Consider the following 23,955-nt stretch of genomic DNA (forward strand, 5'->3'; position numbering starts at 1 on the left):
ATCTGCAAGGGGGGGATGACTTCATAATACTGTCTCTGTATTTAGACTGTGATGTCATCAAAGCCCCTGCGGGTCTAACGGTCAGGTGTGTAAGTGTGTTACTGTGTGTGTAAGTGTGTTACTGTGTGTGTAAGTGTGTTACTGTGTGTAAGTGTGTATCTGTGTGTAAGTTTGTTAGTGTACGTGAAGAAGAGCCGCAGGAGATAGGAATTTTACAGTGTTATAGTGAGTTTGTGTGTTGGTGTGCGTGTGTGTTAGTGTGCATGCGTGTTAGTGTGCATGCGTGTTAGTGTGCGTGCGTGTTAGTGTGTGCGTGTTAGTGTGTGCGCGTTAGTGTGCATGCGTGTTAGTGTGCGTGCGTGTTAGTGTGATAGTGTTATTGTGCGTGCGCGTTAGTGTGTGTGCGTGTTAGTGTGATAGTGTTATTGTGCGTGCGTGTTAGTGTGCATGCGTGTTAGTGTGCATGCGTGTTAGTGTGTGTGTTAGTGTGCGTGCGTGTTAGTGTGCGTGCGTGTTAGTGTGCGTGCGTGTTAGTGTGTGTGTTAGTGTGCGTGCGTGTTAGTGTGATAGTGATATTGTGCGTGCGTGTTAGTGTGCGTGTGTTAGTGTGTGTGCTTGTTAGTGTGCGTGCGTGTTAGTGTTAGTGTGATAGTGTTATTGTGCGTGCGCGTTAGTGTGTGTGCGCGTTAGTGTGTGTGCGTGTGTGTTAGTGTGCGTGCGTGTTAGTGTGCGTGTTAGTGTGATAGTGTTATTGTGCGTGCGCGTTAGTGTGTGTGCGTGTTAGTGTGCGTGCGTGTTAGTGTGTGTGCGTGTTAGTGTGCGTGCGTGTTAGTGTGTGTGCGTGTTAGTGTGCGTGTTAGTGTGATAGTGTTATTGTGTGTGCGCGTTAGTGTGTGTGCGCGTTAGTGTGTGTGCGCGTTAGTGTGCGTGCGTGTTAGTGTGTGTGTGTCCGTGCGTGTTAGTGTGTGCGTGTTAGTGTGTGTGCGTGCGTGTTAGTGTGCGTGTTAGTGTGATAGTGTTATTGTGCGTGCGCGTTAGTGTGTGTGCGTGTTAGTGTGTGCGTGTTAGTGTGCGTGCGTGTTAGTGTGTGCGTGTTAGTGTGCGTGCGTGTTAGTGTGTGTGCGTGCGTGTTAGTGTGATAGTGTTATTGTGCGTGCGCGTTAGTGTGTGTGCGTGTTAGTGTGTGTGCGCGTTAGTGTGTGTGCGTGTTAGTGTGTGCGTGTTAGTGTGTGCGTGTTAGTGTGCGTGCGTGTTAGTGTGCGTGCGTGTTAGTGTGCGTGTTAGTGTGATAGTGTTATTGTGCGTGCGTGTTAGTGTGTGCGTGTTAGTGTGCGTGCGTGTTAGTGTGCGTGCGTGTTAGTGTGCGTGTTAGTGTGATAGTGTTATTGTGCGTGCGCGTTAGTGTGTGTGCGTGTTAGTGTGTGTGCGCGTTAGTGTGTGTGCGCTCCAATAAATAGAGGGGACGCGATCTAACGGTGAATAAATATTTCTTGTTTGGATGTCGTTTATTAACCCCGTCACCCGTGAATGGCTTTGAGCACCTAGATTAACCATTTAAGGGGGAAGCAGAGCCAATCACTGGCCTCGGGCCCGGGCCCTGCACTCGTCAGCCTGTCTGCCGGTGGCCGCCCCGGGGAGGGCAACTCCAGCATCTCCACCCTGAATTACTGGAAACGAGAAAAGATCCAAGAAATGAAAGTGAAACCAACAGCAACTTCTAAATAAACGAGAAAAGAGAGAGAAGAACGCACTCCGTTCCCGACTCTGCACCAACGCCTGCCCTCGCCTGCCCTCGCCTGCCCTCGCCCGCCCTCGCCTGCCCTCGCCCGCCCTCGCCTGCCCTCGCCATGGGGGACTTCGAGTTTCCTGTGGCCCTTCGGTGGGATCAGGGGCCCGAGAGGCTGAAGCAGGTGAAGAACAAGTTACTGACATATTTCCAGAGTAAGAGAAAGTCTGATGGAGGGGAATGCGTGATCAAGAAGCTGGACTGCAGCGGGGGCCACATCCTCATTCACTTCAACCAGGAGACAGGTACAGCTGGGGCAGATAATTGGGGGCACTGCTCTATGTGTGGGGCAGATAATAATGGACAGCCCTCTATGGGGGGGTAGATAATAAAAGCTACCATTCTATCACTGGGGCATGAAATAAAGAGTGTGGCAGATATTGGGGGCAAAGCTCTATGTGTGGGGCAGATAATAATGGGGTGATAATGAGGAGTGCTGCTCTATAGGTGGGATAGATAAAGGGTTAAAACGCTATTGGTGGGGCTGATAATGAGGAATACCATTCTACAGGTGGGACTGATCTTACGGGCAACACTTTACTGATGGGGCAGATAATTAAGGGCATCACTGCATGGGTGGGGCATATATTGGGGGCAACACTCTATAGGACAGATAATAATAGGAAACATGCAAGTGTGCATATACATTGGGGCAACGCTTTATGGGTAGGGCAAATAACAGTCTCTATGGAAGGGGTAGGTAAGGAAGGACACCACTCTCTGACGGGAGCGATAATGAGGGGCACCACTGATAATACCGAGTATAGGTCTTTGGGGTAGTTGTGTGTAGGGCAGGTCGAAGAGGGTATTAATGTGTAGGGCAGGTCGAAGGGGTAATAATGAAGGGCAGATCTATTAATGGACCGTCATCATATTCTATGGTTCCAGGTCTGTGTATAATAAAGACCCACCGCCATTGTCCTCCAGCAATTAAACACAACCAGGCCACTGATACCTGGGGCAAATCAACCGTTATCTTCCCCACCGGGGCCTGGGGTATAGAAATAAACCAGAGCTTGTGTAAATGCACCGAGGGCCCCACATCCAGCTGTGAGCAAACGGCCACCTCCGGCCCCGATGACTCCGGATGGAATAACCCAGTTATTATTAGGGTTAGCAGGGTGTAAAGAAACATTTAATTCAAACCGCGTTCACCGCAAGTACAGAAATGATTATTTATTGCTTTATATAGCGCTGTACAATGCCATGACCTGCGCATGAACGGTTCTTGGGAGCCGGGAGATGCCCCCTCTGTATGATTTGTGCTTTAATTGCAGTTCTGTTTTCTTATATCCTAAGTACGCGAGCGCGTTCTCCAGAGAAGGATCCATGAGCTGGAGTTGCCTGACGGTGAGAAGCTGATGCTGGAGGTGCGACGTCCGGACGCCGATGCTTCAAAAACCAACGCGGTCCACACCGGTGTCCAGGATCTTCCAGCGGTGAGTACTTTCTGCCACGCAGCTGCAAAGGAATCATGGGGCAAAAAGCCCAATAATTCCTGATGACGGAAGGACCCATCATCATTCCACGCGCCCAGAATATCCTCGGCTTCTGGCCGTCTTATCCAGCAGGACCGAGCTGTCTGTAGTTATCAGGGAAGATCAGGGGGGTATCTGTGTTATATACAGGGTGTGTAAGAGAGTGTGAGACGCGGGTATCGAACACCCCACACTCCCCAACCCTGCGCAGGCAAGCTTCCAGAACGATGCCCCCTCTTCAGAAGCAATAAGAACGGAGGTCACAGTGAGGGTCTAGAGGAAAAATCTTTCAGAAGGTTTTTGGGAGACCGAGATGAATTATATCAGCAAAAAAATATTAACCAGCGTAGGTCTCTTACATGATAATTTATAGAACGCAGCCCCCCAACGCAAAAATATATGTTAAGTCCATAAAACCTCTAATAGTATAAAGACGTCTGACCTGCACTCCATACATTTATATTCACCTCTTACAGGACAGAAAAGCCACGGGAAGCCAGCAAGATCCAGGTAAGCAGCACGCCGGTGGCCGTCATGGCTCCGGTGGCATTTCAGTCACACCGTAATGTATGCGCTCCGTGTCCCGGGATCGTGTATTTGTATTGTCTCGCGAGTACTCATTGGCCGGGTGACTCCTGTCGCGCGAGTACTCATTGGCCGGGTGACTCCTGTCGCGCGAGTACTCATTGGCCGGGTGACTCCTGTCGCGCGAGTACTCATTGGCCGGGTGACTCCTGTCGCGCGAGTACTCATTGGCCGGGTGACTCCTGTCGCGCGAGTACTCATTGGCCGGGTGACTCCTGTCGCGCGAGTACTCATTGGCCGGGTGACTCCTGTCTCGCGAGTACTCATTGGCCGGGTGACTCCTGTCGGGCGAGGACTCATTGGCCGGGTGACTCCTGTCGGGCGAGGACTCATTGGCCGGGTGACTCCTGTCGCGCGAGGACTCATTGGCCGGGTGACTCCTGTCGCGCGAGGACTCATTGGCCGGGTGACTCCTGTCGCGCGAGGACTCATTGGCCGGGTGACTCCTGTCGCGCGAGGACTCATTGGCCGGGTGACTCCTGTCGCGCGAGTACTCATTGGCTGGGTGACTCCTGTCTCCGTGCTTTATGTTTGCACTTTCCTTCTCGTGTCTCACTAATCACTACGCGTGGTGCTCCTCTTCTTCTCCCTGCACGCTCCATATTCCAAGCTTTGGGTGAATGGGGATTCTCCGTCAGACTGCACCCGGGCATCGCTGCGATGATGTCATTACCCGCGTTTTCGTGGACTGCTCAGGCCGGGCTCAGGCAGAGCGACTTCAGATATCTGTGATTTAGGGTCAGGCTGCACGATACGCGGAAGCAGAGCTTAATCTCCCCGTTCCTCTCCAAGTTTCCGCAGCCGCAGAGGGATCTCCTCGCGAAGCCGACGAGGAGAGGCAGGAACCCGCGTCTTCTTTGGTTCTAGTGGAAAACCTTCCGCCGTCCCACACGGAGCAAGTGCTAGGCCTTCTGTTGGAGAACGTCAGTAATAAAGAGGCCGACCGAGACTTCCACGTGGAGATGATCCCGGAGATCAGCTCTGCCGCGGTCACGTTCATCTGTGACATTGGTGAGAGACGGCGCTGATTTCTGCCCACCCCTCTCTCTGCCAACCCCTCTCTCTGCCCACCCCTCTCTCTGCCGACCCAATGTGTGATTTTTCTTCCCCCCCCCACAGATATTGCAGATTTCATCCAAAAATTTGCTGAGTGTAAGAGGGCGATTCAGTATAAACTGAGCGCAAAGGTTCTGGAAGAAACTAGAAGTATCCGAGTGGAGCATTTACCCCCAGAAACCACCGAGGATCTACTAATGAATTACTTTGAGAGTTCGAAACACGGAGGAGGAAAAGTGGAAGAGGTCGTGCTGCTTCCCGAAGAAGGCGCTGCGTGCGTCACGTTTCTGGATAAAAGAGGTGAGTAAAGCATTGCCGGGAGGTAGATATACAATCCGAGCTCTCGTAGGACAATGGGAGGAAAAACCTGAGGAGAAGCCCAGAATCCGCCGCAGATCGGCCCCATTCGGCCCCATCTAGTCGCCAGTTTTTCAAGCAGTAGAAATGGTGTTTCCTGATGTTTACCGTTTTGGGGAGGGGAGCGTTATTGTAATAAATGGGGTGATAGTTCTGATGAGTATTTTTACAGTTTTGTATTGTTACAGTTGCTAGGAGGGTGCTGTCGGGACGGCATGTGTTGGGGAAGACGCCGCTATCGGTGTATCCGTACATCCAGACTCTGGCTATAGCCCTGTATGGGAAGAACGGGCCGCGCGTAACGGAACCCCTGCCCCTGGAGTTCCCTGTGAGTCCGTACATCCTAGAATTCATCTTGAAAGACCCACAAAGAAAGCACAACGTAGAGGAAAAGATGAAGACTCAGTACTGTGAGATCACTTGGCCAGATCTGAGCCATTCAAACCCTGACATTAAGCTGTGTATTCCTAGAGACATCGCCACCCGTCTCCGGACCCTGGCAAAGATTGCCCCGACCTGGGAAGATAGAGCTTCCAATGTGTTCTCCATGGAAATGTCAAAGTTCAGAGTCACGGAGCATGACGTGAAGGCATCCGTGTGGGGAGCTATCAAAGAGAAAGCCATCGGCTCCGCGTATTCTGGAGTCTTGATCAAACCAAACTTGGATAACGAGAAGGTCTTCGTTGCAGGGTATTCCCAGGATGTAATAAAGACAGACGCGCCATTCAAGAATCTCCTTGAAAATACCATTAAGAAGATGAACAGAGAAAACCAAAGTGTGACAACAGCCGAGCGACTTGCGCCAGCATTATACGAAATCATATCGAGAAGCGATCTGCTGGCAAACGTGGAATCAGTCACTACGGACCTAAAGATGAACTACGATCCATCAACAAAGACGCTGCAGCTCTGTGGACAAAAGGAAGACGTGCGCTATGCCAAAAACGAAATCCTCAATTTAAAGCAACTTTTGAAATCCAAACGAATCCCCGTGGATCCTCACGTGGCGCAGTTCCTACTCTGTGCCGACAGCGAAGAGATGTCGTGCGTCCTGTTCACTCGACACAACATTAACGCGATGTACGAGCTCGACGATGACAGAGTTAAATTATCCGGCTACTCCACCGAGGACCTGTCCAAGGCAGAAAAGAAAATACAACAAGGGTTGGTCAGCAAGAAAGTCACCGTCGACGACAAGAGCGTCATCCAAAAGCCAGAGTGGAGCCGCCTACAGGAATCCTTAAATAATTCATTCAACGCGGAGACGTGTAAATTCCGCATGGAGCAGTTCCCCGCAGGAGCAGAAAATCAGGTGGTGATCAGCGGGCTCTCTGCGGAGGTCCTGGAGACCTACGGCCAGATCCATGACTTTGTGGAGAAGAACACTGTGTCGGAGAAGGCGATCGAGGTCCAGAATGTGGCCGTCGTGCACTTTATTAAAGATGAAAAGAAGCGGCTCTGCCGGGAAGTAGAAGAGATGAACGTGAAAATGACTACGAATCAGAGAACGATTACTCTGACCGGTCCGAGATCTTCTGTTGTTAAGGCGGCCGCCCAAATACAAAGCGCTCTGTCCTCTCTGTCCACGGACACTCTGCGCATCAACAAACCAGGAGCAAAGAAGTTTTGTGAGTCAAACGAAGGTGAGCTTGTAAGCAAAGCAAAAAACGACTTCAAGTGTTTGATATATTTGCAGAAAGATGGAGGAAAGGAGTTATGGGAAAGTAACGCGAATACGTGGGATCCTCACTGCCAAGTAACCCTCGCTGACGGAGTCACCATCGCCGTGTATAAAGGTGACCTGAGCGGCCACCACGTCGACGCCGTCGTTAATGCGGCCAATGAAGACTTGAAGCATATCGGAGGACTGGCTCTGGCGTTATTGAGAGCATCAGGACCGAAACTACAAGCGGACAGCGATCGGATAGTGCGGGAAAACGGACATCTGTCAGCCGGCGACGCGGTTGTCACCGAGGCCGGTAACTTGCCCTGTAAGCAGGTCATACATGCTGTTGGACCCAGATGGAATTCGTCGGCGGCGCTGAAATGCGAGCGGCTTCTCCGGAAAGCGATAGGCAGGAGTTTGGAACTGGCGACAGACGGAGGTCACGCTTCCATCGCTATTCCAGCTGTCAGCGCAGGGATTTTTGGGTTTCCGTTAAAGCAATGTGTGGAAAATATAATAGAATCCGTAAGGGAATACCTGGAGGATCACCGCCACGGAACCCGCCTGAAACGGATACATCTCGTGGACCCCACAGAACCAGTCATTCAAGCCTTTGCCGAGGCTTTAAAAAAGCAGTTTGGAGATCAAAACTCAGAGAAAACTGTGAAAAATAAAGAAAAAAAAGAGGCTTCCAAAAGCGGAAAACAAATAAAGAAGACGCTCAATCAACTGACAACCAAGGAGGGTCTGACAATCTCGCTGACCCGAGGAAACATTGAAGACGTCGCGGTTCGTATTTTGGGTTTTATTTCTCAATTCATATATTTCTTCCAAGTAGGATTATACTTTTTTGTTTTTGCATGTATTTTTAAATAAATGCAACGTTTCTCTCCGAATCAGAACCTCCGTAATCGAAGCGTAGTTCAGAAGCTCGTGTTTTATCAAGACATATCTATATATTTATACACACGCACACACGCTAGTATGTCGTATTATTTACTGTTTCATATAGCGCCATCATATCCCGTAGTGTTGTACCAAGAACTCATACAGTTCTGTGTTCAGGCCGATGTGATCGTAAACAGTGTGGGGAAGGACCTTTATCTTAATAGCGGGGGAGCCTCCAAAGCTCTGTTTGTGAAGGCCGGGCAGAAACTGCAAGAAAATCTTCACCAAGCGAGCCAGGGGGTCCCGGTGAAGAAAGGCTGCGTGTTTGTGACGGACGGCTGGGGGCTTTCCTGTAAGGCTGTTTTTCATGCGGTGGTGCCACGTTGGGACGGACCAACAAGTTCTTCTGGGAAGGTAAGGAAAACGGATGCTTTTTGGGCACATTTTGTTTATGTTTTTCTTCTTGTAGATAAATGAAAAGTCCTAAGACATGTAAAGGCATCAGTTACATCATTAAAAGACGAGGCATTTATGTGGTTAATTCGGTAAAACTCCCCCAACGTCCCAAACTAGAATGAAACCCGTTGTCTGCGTCACTTTAGTTATGGTTGGTAGATGGTGGGGTGTCCGCCGCCGGCCCCCAGGCTGCTCCGTGAATGTGACCTCCGGGGTCTGTCTGCGTTTCAGGTTTTGGGGCAGATCGTACACACCTGCCTGGACACCGCAGAGAAAAACCAAATGAAATCCATCTCCTTCCCAGCGATCGGAACGGGGGTCCTTGGGTTCCCGAAAGACAAGGCGGCTGCTTTCATGTTTGATGAAATCCTCAGTTTTAGCAGCAAAAATAAGGCTCAGTGTCTTCAAAGAGTTGACTTTGTGCTGCACCCGAGCGACACGGATAGCTTCACGGTAACAGAGGGGTTTGTGTCGGAGAGAAGGGGTTTTAATGACGTTCAGATTCCCATCGCGCACGCGGGGATTTCCTCTGCCGCTCACTCATCGCAGTTCCTGCTGAGCCCAGTAGGGGGCAAAGAGAAATGAAGCGCCGGCGACTAGAGCTTTAGAACAATCCGCATTACTTGTTATTACACGTTACATTATTAACCCATCGTAACCCCCTACATACGGGGAAAAGCCTCTGAAACCCCCATCGCGCAGGCCACAAAATACAAGAACATGCATTTAACCCCGGCAGGGGGAGCAATGTGCTTCTCACTTTCCTGGACACTTACACAGACACTCACCGAAAGCCTGCGTGTAACACAAAGTTATTTCCATCAGCCTTTAGTCGTTGTGCTTCTTAGTCAAATATTCAATATTTGATTTAAATTGCTATTTTATTGCAGGCATTCTCCAGTGAACTTGCGCAAAGGATGGATATCAGACCCAGCCGAAAACTGAACCAAGGGGACAGTGCAGGTGAGCCAACAGCACAAAAAAAAAATAAAAAAAAATGAGGGTGCTATCGGTTTTACGTTACTGAGAGGGTGGTAGATACATGGAACAGCCTCTCAGCAGAAGTGGTAGTGAATAATACAGTGTTGGAATTTAAACATGCATGGGAAAGCCATATCTGAATCTGAGACGAGACAAAGAAGGGACGGGCCGATTGGCATCTAGAAAAATAGATGTTAAAGAAAATATAACAGATTTCAGAAATAAGGAATTTAGTGTCTCGTGGAAGTCTGAGGGGGGATGGGGTGGCAGACATTGGGTCAGCGCCTGGCCGGTTAGTATTTATGTCGATCGATCGTTTTCTGCAGCCCCGTCTGGAGCCGTCGCTTCGCCTGCCCTTGGAGTCCATGAAATGAACATTGGGCCGGTTGCCTTCCAAGTGAAGACCGGAGACATAACCAAGGAAGATGCGGATATTATAGTCAATTCATCCAATGACACGTTCACTCTCAGATCAGGTGACCTGTCAGTCTTGGCCATAAAATTCTCTACCCCTCGCACCTCCCCTTTATTTCGGGACACATTAATATCTGCACCTCCTCGTCTGCAGGCGTCTCCAAGGCCATCCTGGAAGCTGCCGGTCAGAGCGTCTATGATGAATGCGTCACGCTCGGTAAGGGTGTCCGGCGGGCCGGGTTCTCCCCTGCGACATACTGTCAGCAGGTTAACCGTATCGAGTAGCCACACTGCCGGCCCGTTACTTCATTCTCCAGAATTTCTTTTTCCAGGATCTCAACCCCACAAGCGATTCATCCTGACGAAGGGCGGACGTCTTCGCTGCCAGAACATCCTCCACGTTTGTCTCGGTCTTTTCAGCAACGATATTAAAGAATGCGTTGTCGAAGCTCTGGAGGCGTGCGAGAAGCAGCAGGTCGCGTCCGTAGCCTTCCCGGCCATAGGAACAGGTCCGTGCCGAGCGCTTCACTTTTATATACTGAAAATAAAATGAGATCCGCGGAGCCGGGACGTCGCGGAAAGCTCTGACCCCTTGCCTCCTCTCCAGGTGTAGGAAACCTGTCTTCTTCTGCCGTTGCGGCTGCCATGCTGGATGCTGTGAGACACTTCGCCAACTCCAAGTCCCCCCCATCGATTCAGAAAGTGAAGGTCGTCATTTTCCAGAAACAAATGATGGACGACTTCTATGCCGTGATGACGAAGGACGAAGGAAACGGCGCTCCAAAACCATCCGTGTTCACCAGGTTTACGAGTAAGTGATTACTCTGCGGGAACCGACCATACCAGATCCGGACCACGCAAGCCACCATTCATTGTTCTGTTAATCTTTTCGTTTTTCCATTGAATCCATGTACGATCCGCCGGGTTAAACCGAGCGGCAGAATCTACTGAAACGTCAGCTCATTTGTCCCAAATGTATCGTCGAGGTGATTGTAACCGACGGGTGACTGCTACGTTTCCATGCAATTTCTGTCCCAATTGGGCCTCCTTTTATATTTAAAAAGCAGATGGCTTCTCACTGATGGACCACCGGGCGACACCAGTGGGTCTTCTGTGCTGAGCCAAACACCGCCAGGTTCACCTCAAGCTTCCTCATAAACGTCTGATCGATCAGGAAGAAGCTTTCCAAGAATTGTATAATGGGCGCCATTCTCAGGGCTTGGCAGGCGAGATTTAGGCAGGTCCCCTCCATCCCCAGGATTATGGGATAAGGGGATTAACCCATTCGTATCTCTGGCAATCACAATAGGGGGTTAGAGGTGAGGAGGACCAGCTTTTACCCTCTATTTGGTGGCGTGCGCAAGCCCAATAGTGTGAGCCTGTCAGGGTAGGAACTGAAAAGCCGTGAGAAATATTTATTATTACCTTGATACAATTGTTTGATTTTAGGATAACAAATTAAAAGTGAAGTATATTGCAGGATTCTCACAAATCAGTAAAAAGACATCTTGGGCCGTTCCTTCGCCAACCACTTTTCATGTCTTTTTACAGATTTTTTGACCTCTCTGTTTCCAAGTAACGAACCTTCGTCGAAAACAAACGTTTTTGAATTAAAAGAAGACCTCGAACCGGCGATTTTCCATTTATGCGGGGAAAGCCTGCCAACGGTCAGAAAGGCCACCTCTTGGCTCGAAGATCTTATATTAAAAGAGCAGGATGAGAACGTTATAACGGACGAATGCATCGAGGACTTCGGCGACCAGGAGTGTCAGAGGCTGTGCGAGCTGCAGAAGGAACGCAACGTCGCCATTTGTTTTCAGAAGTCTAAAATATCGGTGTCTGGTCTATCCCGGGATGTCTTGCATTCGTCCAAAGAGATCCAAGCCCTAATAAATGACATCCGAGTTACGCAGACCCGGAGAAAGGAGGCCGAGCTCTGCAGCTCTCTGGTGGAGTGGAAATACCAGGACAGCTCCGGCTTTACGCCGTTCGACATCATGACCAACATGGAGCTGGAAAAGGCGAGCTTGGAGAACAGACAAAGTTTCCCCATCCGTATCGCGGGCAACAACTACACCGTAAACATGGAGCTGAAAGTCGCCAGCGACAGCCAGGGAGGCCAAGTGAGACTCCAACGCGTTTCAAAAATCGGTACGTTTTCCATTTTTAAAGGAACGCGATTTAATGGTTTCAGGTGGCTGCCGTCAGAGATTAACCCCGCGAGGCACACCGGGCGGCCATCCATTCTTACCAAATATCTCTATCTTAGGACAATACCTCGAGTTACCTTCACACTGGGACCCAATGAATGACGATCAAGTTAAAACGGTTCAGCTCAGCCCCGCATCGGCTGAATTTGCAGACATCCAGAAAGAATTTGCAAAAACATGCAACATGAACATAATAAAGGTAATTCTTTCACTATCTTCTTAGCGCTGACGGACACACTCGGCCCTTTTTATTATGTCCTCGGTACGGTTCCCTAATTAGACCCGATCTCCGCATTATTCTAAAGCACAAGGTCCCAGCAGGGCCTGACCCTGAGCAGCTCCATCCAACTTCAGATACACTTTATGAACAAACACATGTGGTGTATGAAACCAGCCCATAGGCAGCCGTCTCCAGAGACAGACACGGAACGCTCGCTGACTGTAAACGTGGCGCTGTCACAGAATGCCACCTTTGCCACAAGTTAGTTTGTGAGGTTTCTGCCGGTGTAAGTGCCGTTATTGTGGAGCAGACGTAGAAACGTATTCTGTGCAGCGATGAATCGCATTTCGTTATCTGGAAGAGTGACGGATGAATCCGGGTTTGGCGGCCCCCGGGAGAGCGCTAAGTACTGGAGTCACGTGATACAGATACTCTGATTTTAACCATATCGCTAGAACCCATTTTGCTTGTAATTGCAGATCGAGAGAATACAGAACAGGGGCCTCTGGCTGGGCTACCAGACCAAGAAACAGAGCATCGACACCAAAAACGGCACCGGAAATAATGAAAAGCGGCTGTTCCACGGGACGGACCCCGGCAAAGTGGCAACTATCAATCACAATGGATTTAACCGCAGCTACGCTGGAATGAATGGTGAGATTCTACACAATTCTGAAAGGGTTAAAAGTGGGTACTGCGGGTCCACCCCGGGCAGATCTCTGTTCACCAGCCATACACTCGCATTAGTGTGCCACGCTAAACCATCCTCCCCACCCCATACACTCGCACTACCAGCTGTCCGCACACTAGATGAGTTTGCCCTAATAATTCAGCCACTCCATGACATCATACCTCGTAGTTAAAGCGGCCGTGTATAAATCGCCCCATAGCATCCCCAGAAATACAAATATCCATCACGTGGCGTCACACACTTTCCCTGCACCCCGGGGCATCTTCCCCAGGTAAAAGCTTTACCTTCTGATCCCATGGATCCCGTGACCGGTCACTCAGCCACGGCAAAGATAACACTCTGCTAACACTTGGCACGGTGGACCACACTCACGCCAGGGTCACTTAACAACCGGGTTAATGCCGGGTTACAGCTGTATCATTATACGATTCCAGGGGGTAGGCTCGGCCACGTGGCTCCAGGGGGTAGGCTCGGCCACGCGGCTCCAGGGGGTAGGCTCGGCCACGCGGCTCCAGGGGGTAGGCTCGGCCACGCGGCTCCAGGGGGTAGGCTCGGCCACGCGGCTCCAGGGGGTAGGCTCGGCCACAAAAAAAGATCATTTTACCTTTGTTCAGATCCCATTTTTTGTATCCTGTGATTCGGAACAAATGATTTCCCTGAAAATGAGGAGTTTGTTACAAATAAACGTTTCTCGCCGTCGGCTCGTGGCAATTTGTTTGTGTTTCTCACGCAGCCGCTGCCTTTGGGAACGGAACCTATTTTGCGGTGCAAGCGATTTACTCCGCACACGACACGTACTCCAAGCCAGACGGCAACAGCCAGAAGTACATGTACCTGGCGCGGGTGATCACCGGGATCTACTGTGCCGGGAGGGGGGGAATGCTCGCCCCACCGCCCAAAAACGCCGCAAACCCGACAGACCTCCACGACAGCGTGACGGACAACCTGAGCCAGCCTTCCATGTACGTCATATTCAACGACATCCAGGCCTATCCGGAATACCTCATCACCTTCCGGAAATAACTGCCGGCCCTCCTGGCCTGCTACTGATTATAATAAATATTTCACCCCCGTGGCCTTATTGCATGTCTGAGATAAAGCATGAAGCACAAATAAAGCCACATAGATAATACTCCCGGTTTTGTGAGATTTTTTTCCACAAATTCCATTTATATGGAAAATGTCCCATTTATTCATATTCTAGGTTTCCTTGCCGGTCATAACGGCCGCCCTCTTCACGGTAACGATGCCGCACAGCACACTCTTCACGGTAACGATGCCGCACGGCACAAGGGGGGGTCACCGAACTCAGAGGAAACCCACAAATCAAACCCCCCCGACTGACCTAATCGGTGGTTATTACCACTTCTGAATGGTGATGAAATCAACCGTTTCCACAATTTAACGAACTCCCTCCTGGATGCAGAGAAATCACTCGTCACGTTACCGGCGTCTGTAAGAGAGAAGAGAACCGGCGGCCCCGTTACACATGACAGAGAAGGGCAAACATTACATTTTACCCCAGTCTCAGGGTGAAGGGGCAGATTCTCAGAGTTTCTACCCCAGTCTCTGGATGAAGGGGCAGATTCTAAGGGTTTTTACCCCAGTTTCGGCGTGAATGGGCAGATTCTCAGGGTTTTTCCCCCTGTTCTGGGGGGGTTGGTCAGATTCTCAGGGGTTTTACCCCAGTCTCGGGGTGAAGGGGCAGATTCTCAGGGTTTCACAGTCTGAAGCTGACTCCTTCATATTCTGGAATCCCTGCTTTAATACAGGTGAGTTCACTCATATCTTTACCTCCTGATAAGTCACGGCTTCCAGAAGGTCCTCTATTAGAGCCATTCGGCTGCCACCATTAGCGAGTCCCTGCGCTAGGATCTGTGTGAGGTGCTATTAAAGTGTTAATGTTTTGGTTACCCCTGGCAGGGAACATGATTTCTCCACAAGGCGGGAACTGGGGCAAAACTTTTAAAGTTGCCTTGTCACCATGGCAACTTGTGCAAACAACTAATCATTCAAGCCATCGATTGCTATAGCGACAAGACACCCTCTGCGCCAGAATTACTTCGAATCCACACCGTTTGGTGAATTGAAACCCCAGATACGGTGCACGGAGCCAGTTCCAGGGGCAGTTACTGGGATAAACGGCGCTTCGAACGCTCTCTGGAGCCCTGACGTTGCTGCGCAGCGCCACTAACTTCGCGTGAGCCGTTGCCTGGTAACCAGTAGTTTCCGTCCCAGCTGGTGACGTCACGCCCTGGTACCCGGAGGGTGCAGCAAGATGGCGGATGGCCGGAGCCGGGTCTCCCCCGCCTGCCTGCTGACCCTGGGGGCTTTTCTCATCCTGTCCTGCCGCCCAGTCTCACCCGGGACCTGCAGGCACCGACCCCCCGAGCCCGAGGAGGTGACCGGGGGAAATAAGGGGCAGGGGAGGAGAGAGAGGGGGAGGCTGGGGCCACAAGGAGAGAAATGGGGCTGAATACTGACAGGTGGGGCAGAGGGGAAAGGGTTGGAGGGCAAATCGTAATGAGAAAAACCGTCATTTTTATGTGAAATTAGCAGTAAGGATGTGTGAGAATTATTACTGAATCGGCACCGTCTGGTGTAACACCGGCGTAAAATAATAACAATAGTGCGACCCCCGCAGCCCCCCACACGCTCTGCCGAGGGAACGCGCCCCGTCAAGGTCAGATTTTCACGTCCCGTATCCTTTCCTGCGCAGGTCGTGTACAAAGTGCGTCAGCGGTCAAATCACGTTTCCAAAAGAGCGACAGAGCACCGGCTGCGGGTGAACATCGTGTACGACGACAGCATTGAGCAGTAAGTACGGGGCAAACCGCGTGCCCTCCGGAAAGCGTACGACCCGAATGGCCTTTATCCGGTAAACAGCGCGTTCAAACAATTCCTTTCACCCGTTAACCATACGACGAGCCGAGCGCAGCCGCATTCCGCCAACGTATGGATGCATCGCTGGGCTTTTTCCCCAAACCTTACGCTTTTCTATACGTTTTTCTAAAAAAAATGTCTGAGATTTGGTTTACAGATTAAAATCAGCAATATGTGTGTATTAGAGACGTTGTGTGTGGACTGTGGGAGCTGCCACGTTAAAGGGACGCTCTTGGAGCCCCGCTAGCGATGGAAATGAAAGGACTTTGTCCCTTCAGGAGAACGTGGCCCCGTTTTCACTGACAGTATGTGGCGGGAAGAGCTGCGATCGCACCGTAAAGCGACGTGATGGCGGAAGCGTCCCCGTAACTTCCTCTTCCCGGACCCGGCGAGTGTCGATGTCGTAATGAATGTTTTTGTTTTTCAGGCTCGTTTCAGCAAAGAGAAGACTCGTCACAGTAAGTGATATGAGGGAACCCCGTGCTGTGCCAGAGGGGGGTGATTGAAAACTTCTGCTCCAGTTCCACAGAAATGTAGATTTATTAAGAGAGCAGAAAAGGCGCGCGCTCGTCACCGCCAGGCGGGGAGACGTTTACTGCGGTTTCTCGGGCCACCATGTTTCAGGACATTTCCCTGTATGACTGTTATGTGAGGGACGGTGGCAGAATTCCACTGGGCAGCAGCTGGTGGAAAACATGTATTAATTGTGATTTTCTGTCTGCAGAATAAGCTTTTCCCGCAAGCAATAGCCTATTTGGAAAAGACGCTCCGTGTCCGCAAGCCGAGCGGCTCCATTCTGCTGAGCAGGTGAGGGTCGGTTTTGTATTTTTCATGCTGATTTTAACTTTATTTGGCAAACGTTGATGTGTCCTGTCAGTTATTATCCGCAGACCGCTCTGGTGTAATAAAGCCACGCGGACGCAGACTATAGAGGGTGTTAGTCCGTTATTTCCGCGAAACGTTTTTCAGGGCTGGGCTAATTTACTTGGAATTCAGTAAACGGAGCGAAGAATGTAGGAGCCAGGAAAGGATAGAAGTGATAAAGGACAGTATAAGATACGCGTATAACGCTGGGATGCGTGAGATCCGTGGCCTCTGGAATATTTCTTCAGTGAGAAAAGTCCCGTCCCGTCCTCTGCTCCCCGCGGGGCCGGCTCTTTCATCAGAAATTAGCTTTCCGAGAATAAGATGATGTTTGATGGGAGTGGGGGGCTCCTTTTAATGCTCGCGTGACCTTTGTCTTTGTGTCCAATGAAGGCAGTGCCAGAATAATCAGTATCTTCGAAAGCTGCGCGATCCTCACAGATACTGTCACGGAGCCTGCGCACGGCAGACGCGATGCGGACCTGTTGTTGTGCCAGAAAAACATTTGCAGGTAACAACCAACTCCTTCTAACACACGGAGGCTACTGATGTTTCTTGGAGTTCCTTTCCCTTTCTCGCCACGGGCTCAAGTGGCTCCATAACCAAGGTCAGAGAAGTCCCACCATGGTCCTTGAGGTCCCAAAGCATTCTGGGGATGGGAAGAGTCTGAGCGTTAACGTTGGCAGGATTGTGGCTGGGAGCTGAATTCGATGCCCCGAGCGCTTCCGCGCGCACTTTGTTTTAAGTAGATTTTTAAGCAGATAACATGAATATGTCCTTGTCATGTCCCTTATGATGTATAATACATCATACATGTTCCTGCCAGTTGCCTGTAAAATGGGAACAGTGATAGGAAACCTGGCCACGTGCACAATGCCAAAACCACCCGGGCAAAGCTGAAAACAATGGTTTTAGTTGGTATTTTGGTTTCCGTTCCTTCCGGATTTTTAATACCATTTTCCTTAGAATGAAAATAAAATCCCTTGATCCTATTTTACTTGATCCATGCATCACCTTGCGACATCATGCTTTGTATCGATCGCCTGGCTTTCGCCCCCTTTGCAGCGATGTGTTTATCTCGCCTCCACGTACAGATTTGCAACAATGAATAAATAATATGAAATACCCCGGATGTAACATTTTCTGTGGTTTTGTGTAGTGTCTTTCTCCTTTGGGTCGTTCCCCTCCCTCCGCACTAACAGTCCGGTATCCTCTTCGTAGCAATGTATGGTGTGCAGTGATACCGAGTGGCATTGTGGGCCCTCGGGGGCCCCGGATGGTGCTGGTGTTCAGGACGCAGACTTTGTGCTTTATGTTAGCGCACTCACCACAGATCGCTGCCGGCAGGAGAACATCGTCGCGTACGCAGCGTATTGCCAACTCGAAGCCGAGATGGACCGGTAAGGAAAGGGTGGTGTTTGTTTTTTTTTTAAGCTGTCGGGAAAAATGATTGTTTGCAGGATTTCTGACTTAACCTGCGCTTGCTGTAACGAGGTCACTTTACATTTACTGTAACCGTAACTTTTCCGAGGTCAGCAGAAAACCCGGATAAAGCCTCCAAAGCTGTAGCCGGCATCCCACATACAGCCCCTTTGGTCTAGCTTGGGTACCGCTCTGCCGGTGCGCCGGGCCCTGGGCAGCCATGCTGCTCTCATAATGTCTCTGAATGTGCAGGAAAGGCCTTGCTGTGTGTGAGAGTTCTGTGCTAGGGCACAGTTGTGCTTTAGAATATAATATATATATATATATATATATATATATATATATATATATATTTATATATATATATATATATATATATATATATATATATATATATATTTATATATATATATATATATATATATATATATATATATATATATATATATATTTAGTGTGTAAGCTGTATGTCTTCTCCTCATCAGGCCTATAGCTGGATATGCCAACCTCTGCCCAGCCATGATTTCCACCCAGTCGCAGGAATTTGTCGGCATGTTATCCACCGTGAAGCATGAGATATTGCACGCTTTGGTAAGTGGTAACCGATATCCTCGGGTATAGTCGCTGACACTTCTTACCGTCGGCTTCTGGGTAGCAGGACAGGGAAATGATCGGTTTATGGATAATAATTTGGGTTCCTAAGCGTCCATGTCTGATGAATACAGACCCCCCACACGTCCTTGTGCGGTTTGAATGCAGGGGTTGGTGTTGTCTTTTCTCTTTGAGAATTTTCCTCTGTCCTCAGGGTTTCTCGGCCGGCCTCTTTGCATTTTACTACAACGACGATGGAATCCCCCTGACAGAAAGACACGCCAACGGCCTCCCGCGCTTTAATGACAGGTAAGCCGTGTCAGGCAGGGGGCACGGCCTCGTAATGAGCCCTCGTGTCAAAGGCAAGCTTTGTAGGCAACCGGCCTACTAAAAATGTATTGGGATGTAATGAATGCCGAGTGCTTTCCTAATATCTACAAAGCCCTGTCATGTTCTGTTTTATTTCTCGATGCTTGGGGTTTGTTAAAGCCTGTGCCGGGAACCATGCGATACTCCGCGGCCGGTAACATCTGTGTCGTTGTGTCTCGCAGTCTAGGTGTATACCAGTGGAGCGATAAGGTCGTTCGCACCGTGTCGAGGATTTGGGATGTGCGCGGCCCCGGCGTGCTCCGGCACAATGTCTTCCTGCTGGTCACTCCGAGGGTCACCGTAAGAAACGTCTCTTTCTGTTCATTTTGGGAGATGTGTCGGTAACGGCGCGGTATCGCAGAGGCTCATGCACGATAAACACTTGTGGTTGATTTTTCAGGAGGAGGTGCGGAAGCATTTTGATTGCCCGGTTCTAGAGGGGATGGAGCTTGAAAACCAAGGAGGTATGGGAACCGAAATGAACCACTGGGAAAAGCGCCTGTTGGAGGTAGGTTAACGCGAATGACGTGTCACATTACCCCCGCCGCATGTGGCTCATGGCCTAGCGTGCATCCCGCTGCCTCGATGACCCCCCTGTGCTTTCTCATTGTTGATGACACCCGGCCTGGCGTCTGGTCGCTGTTTGAACATCTTGGTTTTTCGTGTTCGCAGAATGAGGCCATGACCGGGTCGCACACACAAAACCGAGTGTTTTCCAGAATTACTTTGGCACTGATGGAGGACACCGGGTAAGAGCAGTAATCAGATAATGGCCCGTAAACGGAATTCACCCTTTATGGGTCCCTGGTAGAGAAGCGTACGGTTTTATAGCAAGGAGCCGGCTGCTGCCAAGTACTTTGCTAGAGGCCCCGGCTCTGACCCCCGGCTGACTCCCCCGATTCACCGCGTCGGGCTCCTTCCCTGAGCCCATCTAGGACCTGTTACCTGCCACCAGTTCCCAGACTCCTTCCTTCTGGAACGAACCTTTAGTTATTTCCCCCGGTTTGTCTGTTATTGGGTAGTAACGAATGTGATGTGTTTGCTGATGAGCCTTTAAGTGACCGGGGGGTTACACCTCTCTCCTTCCAGCTGGTACTGGGCCAATTATAGCATGGCCGAGCGACTGGACTGGGGCCGCGGGAAAGGATGCGACTTCGCAATGAAAAGCTGCAAATTCTGGATTGATCAACAAAACGCGAAGTAAGGATCTGTGAGTCGGGTGATGATCTCTTTGGTCAGAGGCATGGGATTCAGGAGATCTCTCTGCGTCGGAGGCATGGGATTCAGGAGATCTCTCTGCGTCGGAGGCATGGGATTCAGGAGATCTCTCTGCGTTGGAGGCATGGGAGTCGGGTGATTTCTTTGTGTCGGAGGCATGAGATTCGGGTGATTTCTTTGCGTTTGAGGCATGGGAGCCGGGTGATGATCTCTTTGTGTCGGAGGCATGAGATTCGGGTGATGATCTCTTTGCGTCAGAGGCATGGGAGCCGGGTGATGATCTCTTTGCGTTGGAGGCATGGGAGTCGGGTGATTTCTTTGTGTCGGAGGCATGAGATTCGGGTGATTTCTTTGCGTTTGAGGCATGGGAGCCGGGTGATGATCTCTTTGCGTTGGAGGCATGGGAGCCGGGTGATCTCCTCTTTGCGTTGGAGGCATGGGAGTCGGGTGATGATCTCTTTGCGTCAGAGGCATGGGATTCGGGTGATGATCTCTTTGCGTCAGAGGCATGGGATTCGGGTGATGATCTCTTTGCGTCGGAGGCATGGGAGCCGGGTGATCTCCTCTTTGCGTTGGAGGCATGGGAGTCGGGTGATGATCTCTTTGCGTCAGAGGCATGGGATTCGGGTGATGATCTCTTTGCGTCAGAGGCATGGGATTCGGGTGATTTCTTTGCGTCAGAGGCATGGGATTCGGGTGATGATCTCTTTGCGTCGTAGGCATGAGATTCGGGTGATTTCTCTGCGTTGGAGGCATGGGAGCCGGGTGATGATCTCTTTGCGTCGGAGGCATGGGATTTGGTTGATTTCTTTGCGTCGGAGGCATGGGAGCCGGGTGAGGATTTCTCAGTGTTTCCGTCACACTGTAACTTGCTTTTTTTCTGCGTAGGAAGCAGAGTGTGAGCCCTTTCTGTAACACCATGAGAAGTAATCCGTTAAAATTAACATGCAGGCAAGACAAGAAGGCCGTGGCCATATGTAACCTGCAGAGGTTCCCCAAACCACTTCCCCAGGAATACCAGGTAAAGGTGTGAATGTCTGACACGCAGGAGATCCAGTGGCCGATCTGCGGAGCTGTCTCTAAAGTTTTGCACATTTGCAGTATTTCGATGGCGTTCCTGGAGTGTCGGCGGAGGATCTCGCATACTACGGCGGCGCGGTGGAAATTGCAGACTTTTGCCCGTTCACGCAAGAATTCAGCTGGCATTTAAGTGGCACATTCCAGCGCAGCTCTGACTGCACCATTTCTGACAACCAGCCAGGTATATGCGGCGCGTTCAGAATCCGGGTGAGGGAGCTTTATCTGTAATGTGTATTCTCGACTCTTGCATGTTGTACCGACTTCCTCCCGCCTACAGAGGAAAGCGATTTGGGAGTCATGATTTACTCCCCTTTAACATTAAAGATTGCAGGCGATGTAATGAGCTCGTGGGGCTGCGCTTAATAGCGACAGGGATTAGTAGCAAGAAGAGGGAGCCGGTTCTGCCACGTTACATGGGATAGACATACGGCTCCTGAATCGAAGACGAGTCCAACGACTGGCAGGAGACACAGGCGACTAGACGGGGGCCGAATGGGGCCGATCTGCCAGCCGGGCAAGTTTTGTGGTTTTTTTTTTTTTGCTTGTTTCATAATTGGCTTTTGTTTCAGTACCTTCTAGGAACTTTGGTGCGGAGAGGTACGGTCCGGAGTCCGCCTGCTTGGAGCAGAGATCCGCATTCATTATGGAGCAGTGTTTCAAGAGGATGAGTTACCCGGACTGGGGAAGCGGCTGCTATCAGGTGCCTGGCTGCGCCGCGTGACGTGTGTGGGGGGGGTCTGCGCTTCGTGACGTGTGGGGGGGGTCTGCGCTTCGTGACGTGTGGGGGGGGGTCTGCGCTTCGTGACGTGTGGGGGGGGGGTCTGCGCTGCGTGACGTGTGGGGGGGGTCTGCGCTGCGTGACGTGTGGGGGGGGGTCTGCGCTGCGTGACGTGTGGGGGGGGTCTGCGCTGCGTGACGTGTGGGGGGGGACTGCGCTGCGTGACGTGTGGGGGGGGACTGCGCTGCGTGACGTGTGGGGGGGGTTTGTGCTGCGTGACGTGTGGGGGGGTCTGCGCTGCGTGACGTGTGGGGGGGTCTGCGCTGCGTGACGTGTGGGGGGGTCTGCGCTGCGTGACGTGTGGGGGGGTCTGCGCTGCGTGACGTGTGGGGGGGGCCTGCGCTGCGTGACGTGTGGGGGGTCTGCGCTGCGTGACGTGTGTGGGGGGTCTGCGCTGCGCTGCGTGACGTGTGGGGGGGTCTGCGCTGCGTGACGTGTGGGGGGGGTCTGCGCTGCGTGACGTGTGGGGGGGGTCTGCGCTGGGTGACGTGTGGGGGGGGTCTGCGCTGGGTGACGTGTGGGGGGGGTCTGCGCTGGGTGACGTGTGGGGGGTCTGCGCTGCGTGACGTGTGGGGGGGGTCTGCGCTGCGTGACGTGTGGGGGGGTCTGCGCTGCGTGACGTGTGGGGGGTCTGCGCTGGGTGACGTGCTGGAGGTTGCACCGGAGTCACAGGGACCCTCTGCCGTCTCATGGTGTTTTGTCCGAGTACTAATGACTCTTTTAACCCTCCGTGGCAGGTGCAGTGCTCTCCAGAAGGGCTGCAGGTCTGGGTGGAAGACTCTTCTTACCTGTGCACCCGCGCAGGCCAAATACTGACTATTAGCATCCAGATGAATGGGTGGCTTTATGGTGGGAACCTGATCTGCCCATCTTGCTGGGATTTCTGTGACAACTGCCCTCCTGAACGAGAACCCCCTCAAGACAACAGGACCAGGGTCACCCCTCTTGGTGAGGTCCACATTCTTGGCTAGTGATATTCGTGGCGTGGAAACGGAAACACGTTGTGGTTAAATGGTTATAGCTCACAAATGATCTAATGGTCAGTGCAGAGACCCTCGCTGCGTTAATTGCACCCTGCATGTCGCCAGCCTGTAATTCCATCACAAAGAAGCTTCTGAGGCCGGAAGGAGCCACATATACCCCAGACCCCTGGAGGTCACTGAGGCCTCGTCTGCCCGCGGAAGCAGATGTTAGACCTACGGGCACGTTTTACCCATTCTGGCTGTTTTTTTAATCGTTTTGTTCATTTCCTTGCGATAGCTTTTCTCTGTCTCGATGCATCGTCAGAGCTGGCTGTGTTGAATGCGAATCCCGCGTTCTGTGCTGACGTCCTCACTCTTTTTTGTTTCAGATCTCTGCTCTCGTTCTTCAAACCTGGTTGTGGCCCTGTGGCTTCTGATGCTGAACTTGCTCCCCCTGCTGGCAGGGTTCTTTCTGTGTGTCTACTAATAACCCGGAATCTGCGCTGCTTCTTCTGGGCTCGCTCTGTCACCGTGATACCAGCAGCACCTCGCTGGGTTTCAGGGCAGAACGAGGTCTGGATATAAAGTTGGACCAAGAACCACGTGGGCATTTTACGGCTCAGGGTAACAGACTTCGATTTAACGAATAGTGATCATTGCGGGGGATCCGTGGATCTTCCCCCATACTGTGATTTTTTTAGGGAGACTTTTCTATCATGTTTAGTGGCAGCTTATCTTTAACTGTAAAAAGAGAGACGTGAGCTGGCATCCCAGGGTTAGGTGGTCCGGCTGGTATCTCTGCCCATTCTCATTGACTCGGACGGTGTGAATTATCTCCAGAGATGGAATCTGAGTGTTACTCGCAGTGTAAGATCAGACTGCGCCCGCCACAAAATGCATCACGAAATGAAGACAAACTTCAAACAATGTTTTTAAGGTCGAGGTATCCGTGTCGCAGGGTTTATGGTTCTCTCTGCCGCTCCTTGGCGTATTTTAACCC

The 23,955-nt window shown here is 51.1% G+C and overlaps 2 protein-coding genes across 2 annotated transcripts; both read left to right on the forward strand.

Moving 5' to 3' along the window:
* Window positions 1-1,826: 1,826 nt before the first annotated feature.
* Window positions 1,827-13,911, forward strand: PARP14 (poly(ADP-ribose) polymerase family member 14). The gene is made up of 17 exons (XM_053471611.1): window positions 1,827-2,031; window positions 3,086-3,225; window positions 3,741-3,774; window positions 4,642-4,860; window positions 4,969-5,205; window positions 5,451-7,717; window positions 7,994-8,230; window positions 8,504-8,725; window positions 9,163-9,235; window positions 9,580-9,729; window positions 9,822-9,884; window positions 10,000-10,176; window positions 10,275-10,478; window positions 11,219-11,818; window positions 11,937-12,076; window positions 12,577-12,751; window positions 13,522-13,911. The coding sequence occupies exons 1-17, from the start codon at window positions 1,848-1,850 to the stop codon at window positions 13,809-13,811; spliced, it is 5,412 nt and encodes a 1,803-aa protein (XP_053327586.1). The 5' UTR covers window positions 1,827-1,847; the 3' UTR covers window positions 13,812-13,911.
* A 1,111-nt stretch (window positions 13,912-15,022) lies between these two features.
* Window positions 15,023-23,648, forward strand: LMLN (leishmanolysin like peptidase). The gene is made up of 17 exons (XM_053471617.1): window positions 15,023-15,189; window positions 15,508-15,605; window positions 16,099-16,129; window positions 16,396-16,478; window positions 16,929-17,046; window positions 17,757-17,935; window positions 18,443-18,548; window positions 18,763-18,857; window positions 19,100-19,217; window positions 19,318-19,425; window positions 19,590-19,666; window positions 20,007-20,117; window positions 21,024-21,156; window positions 21,237-21,396; window positions 21,785-21,915; window positions 22,731-22,941; window positions 23,345-23,648. The coding sequence occupies exons 1-17, from the start codon at window positions 15,067-15,069 to the stop codon at window positions 23,440-23,442; spliced, it is 1,980 nt and encodes a 659-aa protein (XP_053327592.1). The 5' UTR covers window positions 15,023-15,066; the 3' UTR covers window positions 23,443-23,648.
* The last annotated feature ends 307 nt before the right edge of the window (window positions 23,649-23,955 follow it).

The sequence above is a fragment of the Spea bombifrons genome, chromosome 7, assembly GCF_027358695.1.
Source record: "Spea bombifrons isolate aSpeBom1 chromosome 7, aSpeBom1.2.pri, whole genome shotgun sequence".
Taxonomy (NCBI): Eukaryota; Metazoa; Chordata; class Amphibia; order Anura; family Pelobatidae; genus Spea; species Spea bombifrons.

What these genes read in the sequence shown, in the direction of transcription:
- PARP14 (XM_053471611.1), top strand. Translation starts at nt 1,848, where the DNA reads ATGGGGGACTTCGAGTTTCCTGTGGCCCTTCGGTGGGATCAGGGGCCC. An exon ending in CACGTTCATCTGTGACATTG is followed by an intron (nt 4,861 to 4,968) that starts GTGAGAGACGGC and finishes CCCCCCCCACAG; the next exon opens with ATATTGCAGATTTCATCCAA. An exon ending in GCGACACGGATAGCTTCACG is followed by an intron (nt 8,726 to 9,162) that starts GTAACAGAGGGG and finishes ATTTTATTGCAG; the next exon opens with GCATTCTCCAGTGAACTTGC.
- LMLN (XM_053471617.1), top strand. Translation starts at nt 15,067, where the DNA reads ATGGCGGATGGCCGGAGCCGGGTCTCCCCCGCCTGCCTGCTGACCCTG. An exon ending in CAAAGAGAAGACTCGTCACA is followed by an intron (nt 16,130 to 16,395) that starts GTAAGTGATATG and finishes TTCTGTCTGCAG; the next exon opens with AATAAGCTTTTCCCGCAAGC. An exon ending in GCACTGATGGAGGACACCGG is followed by an intron (nt 19,667 to 20,006) that starts GTAAGAGCAGTA and finishes CTCTCCTTCCAG; the next exon opens with CTGGTACTGGGCCAATTATA.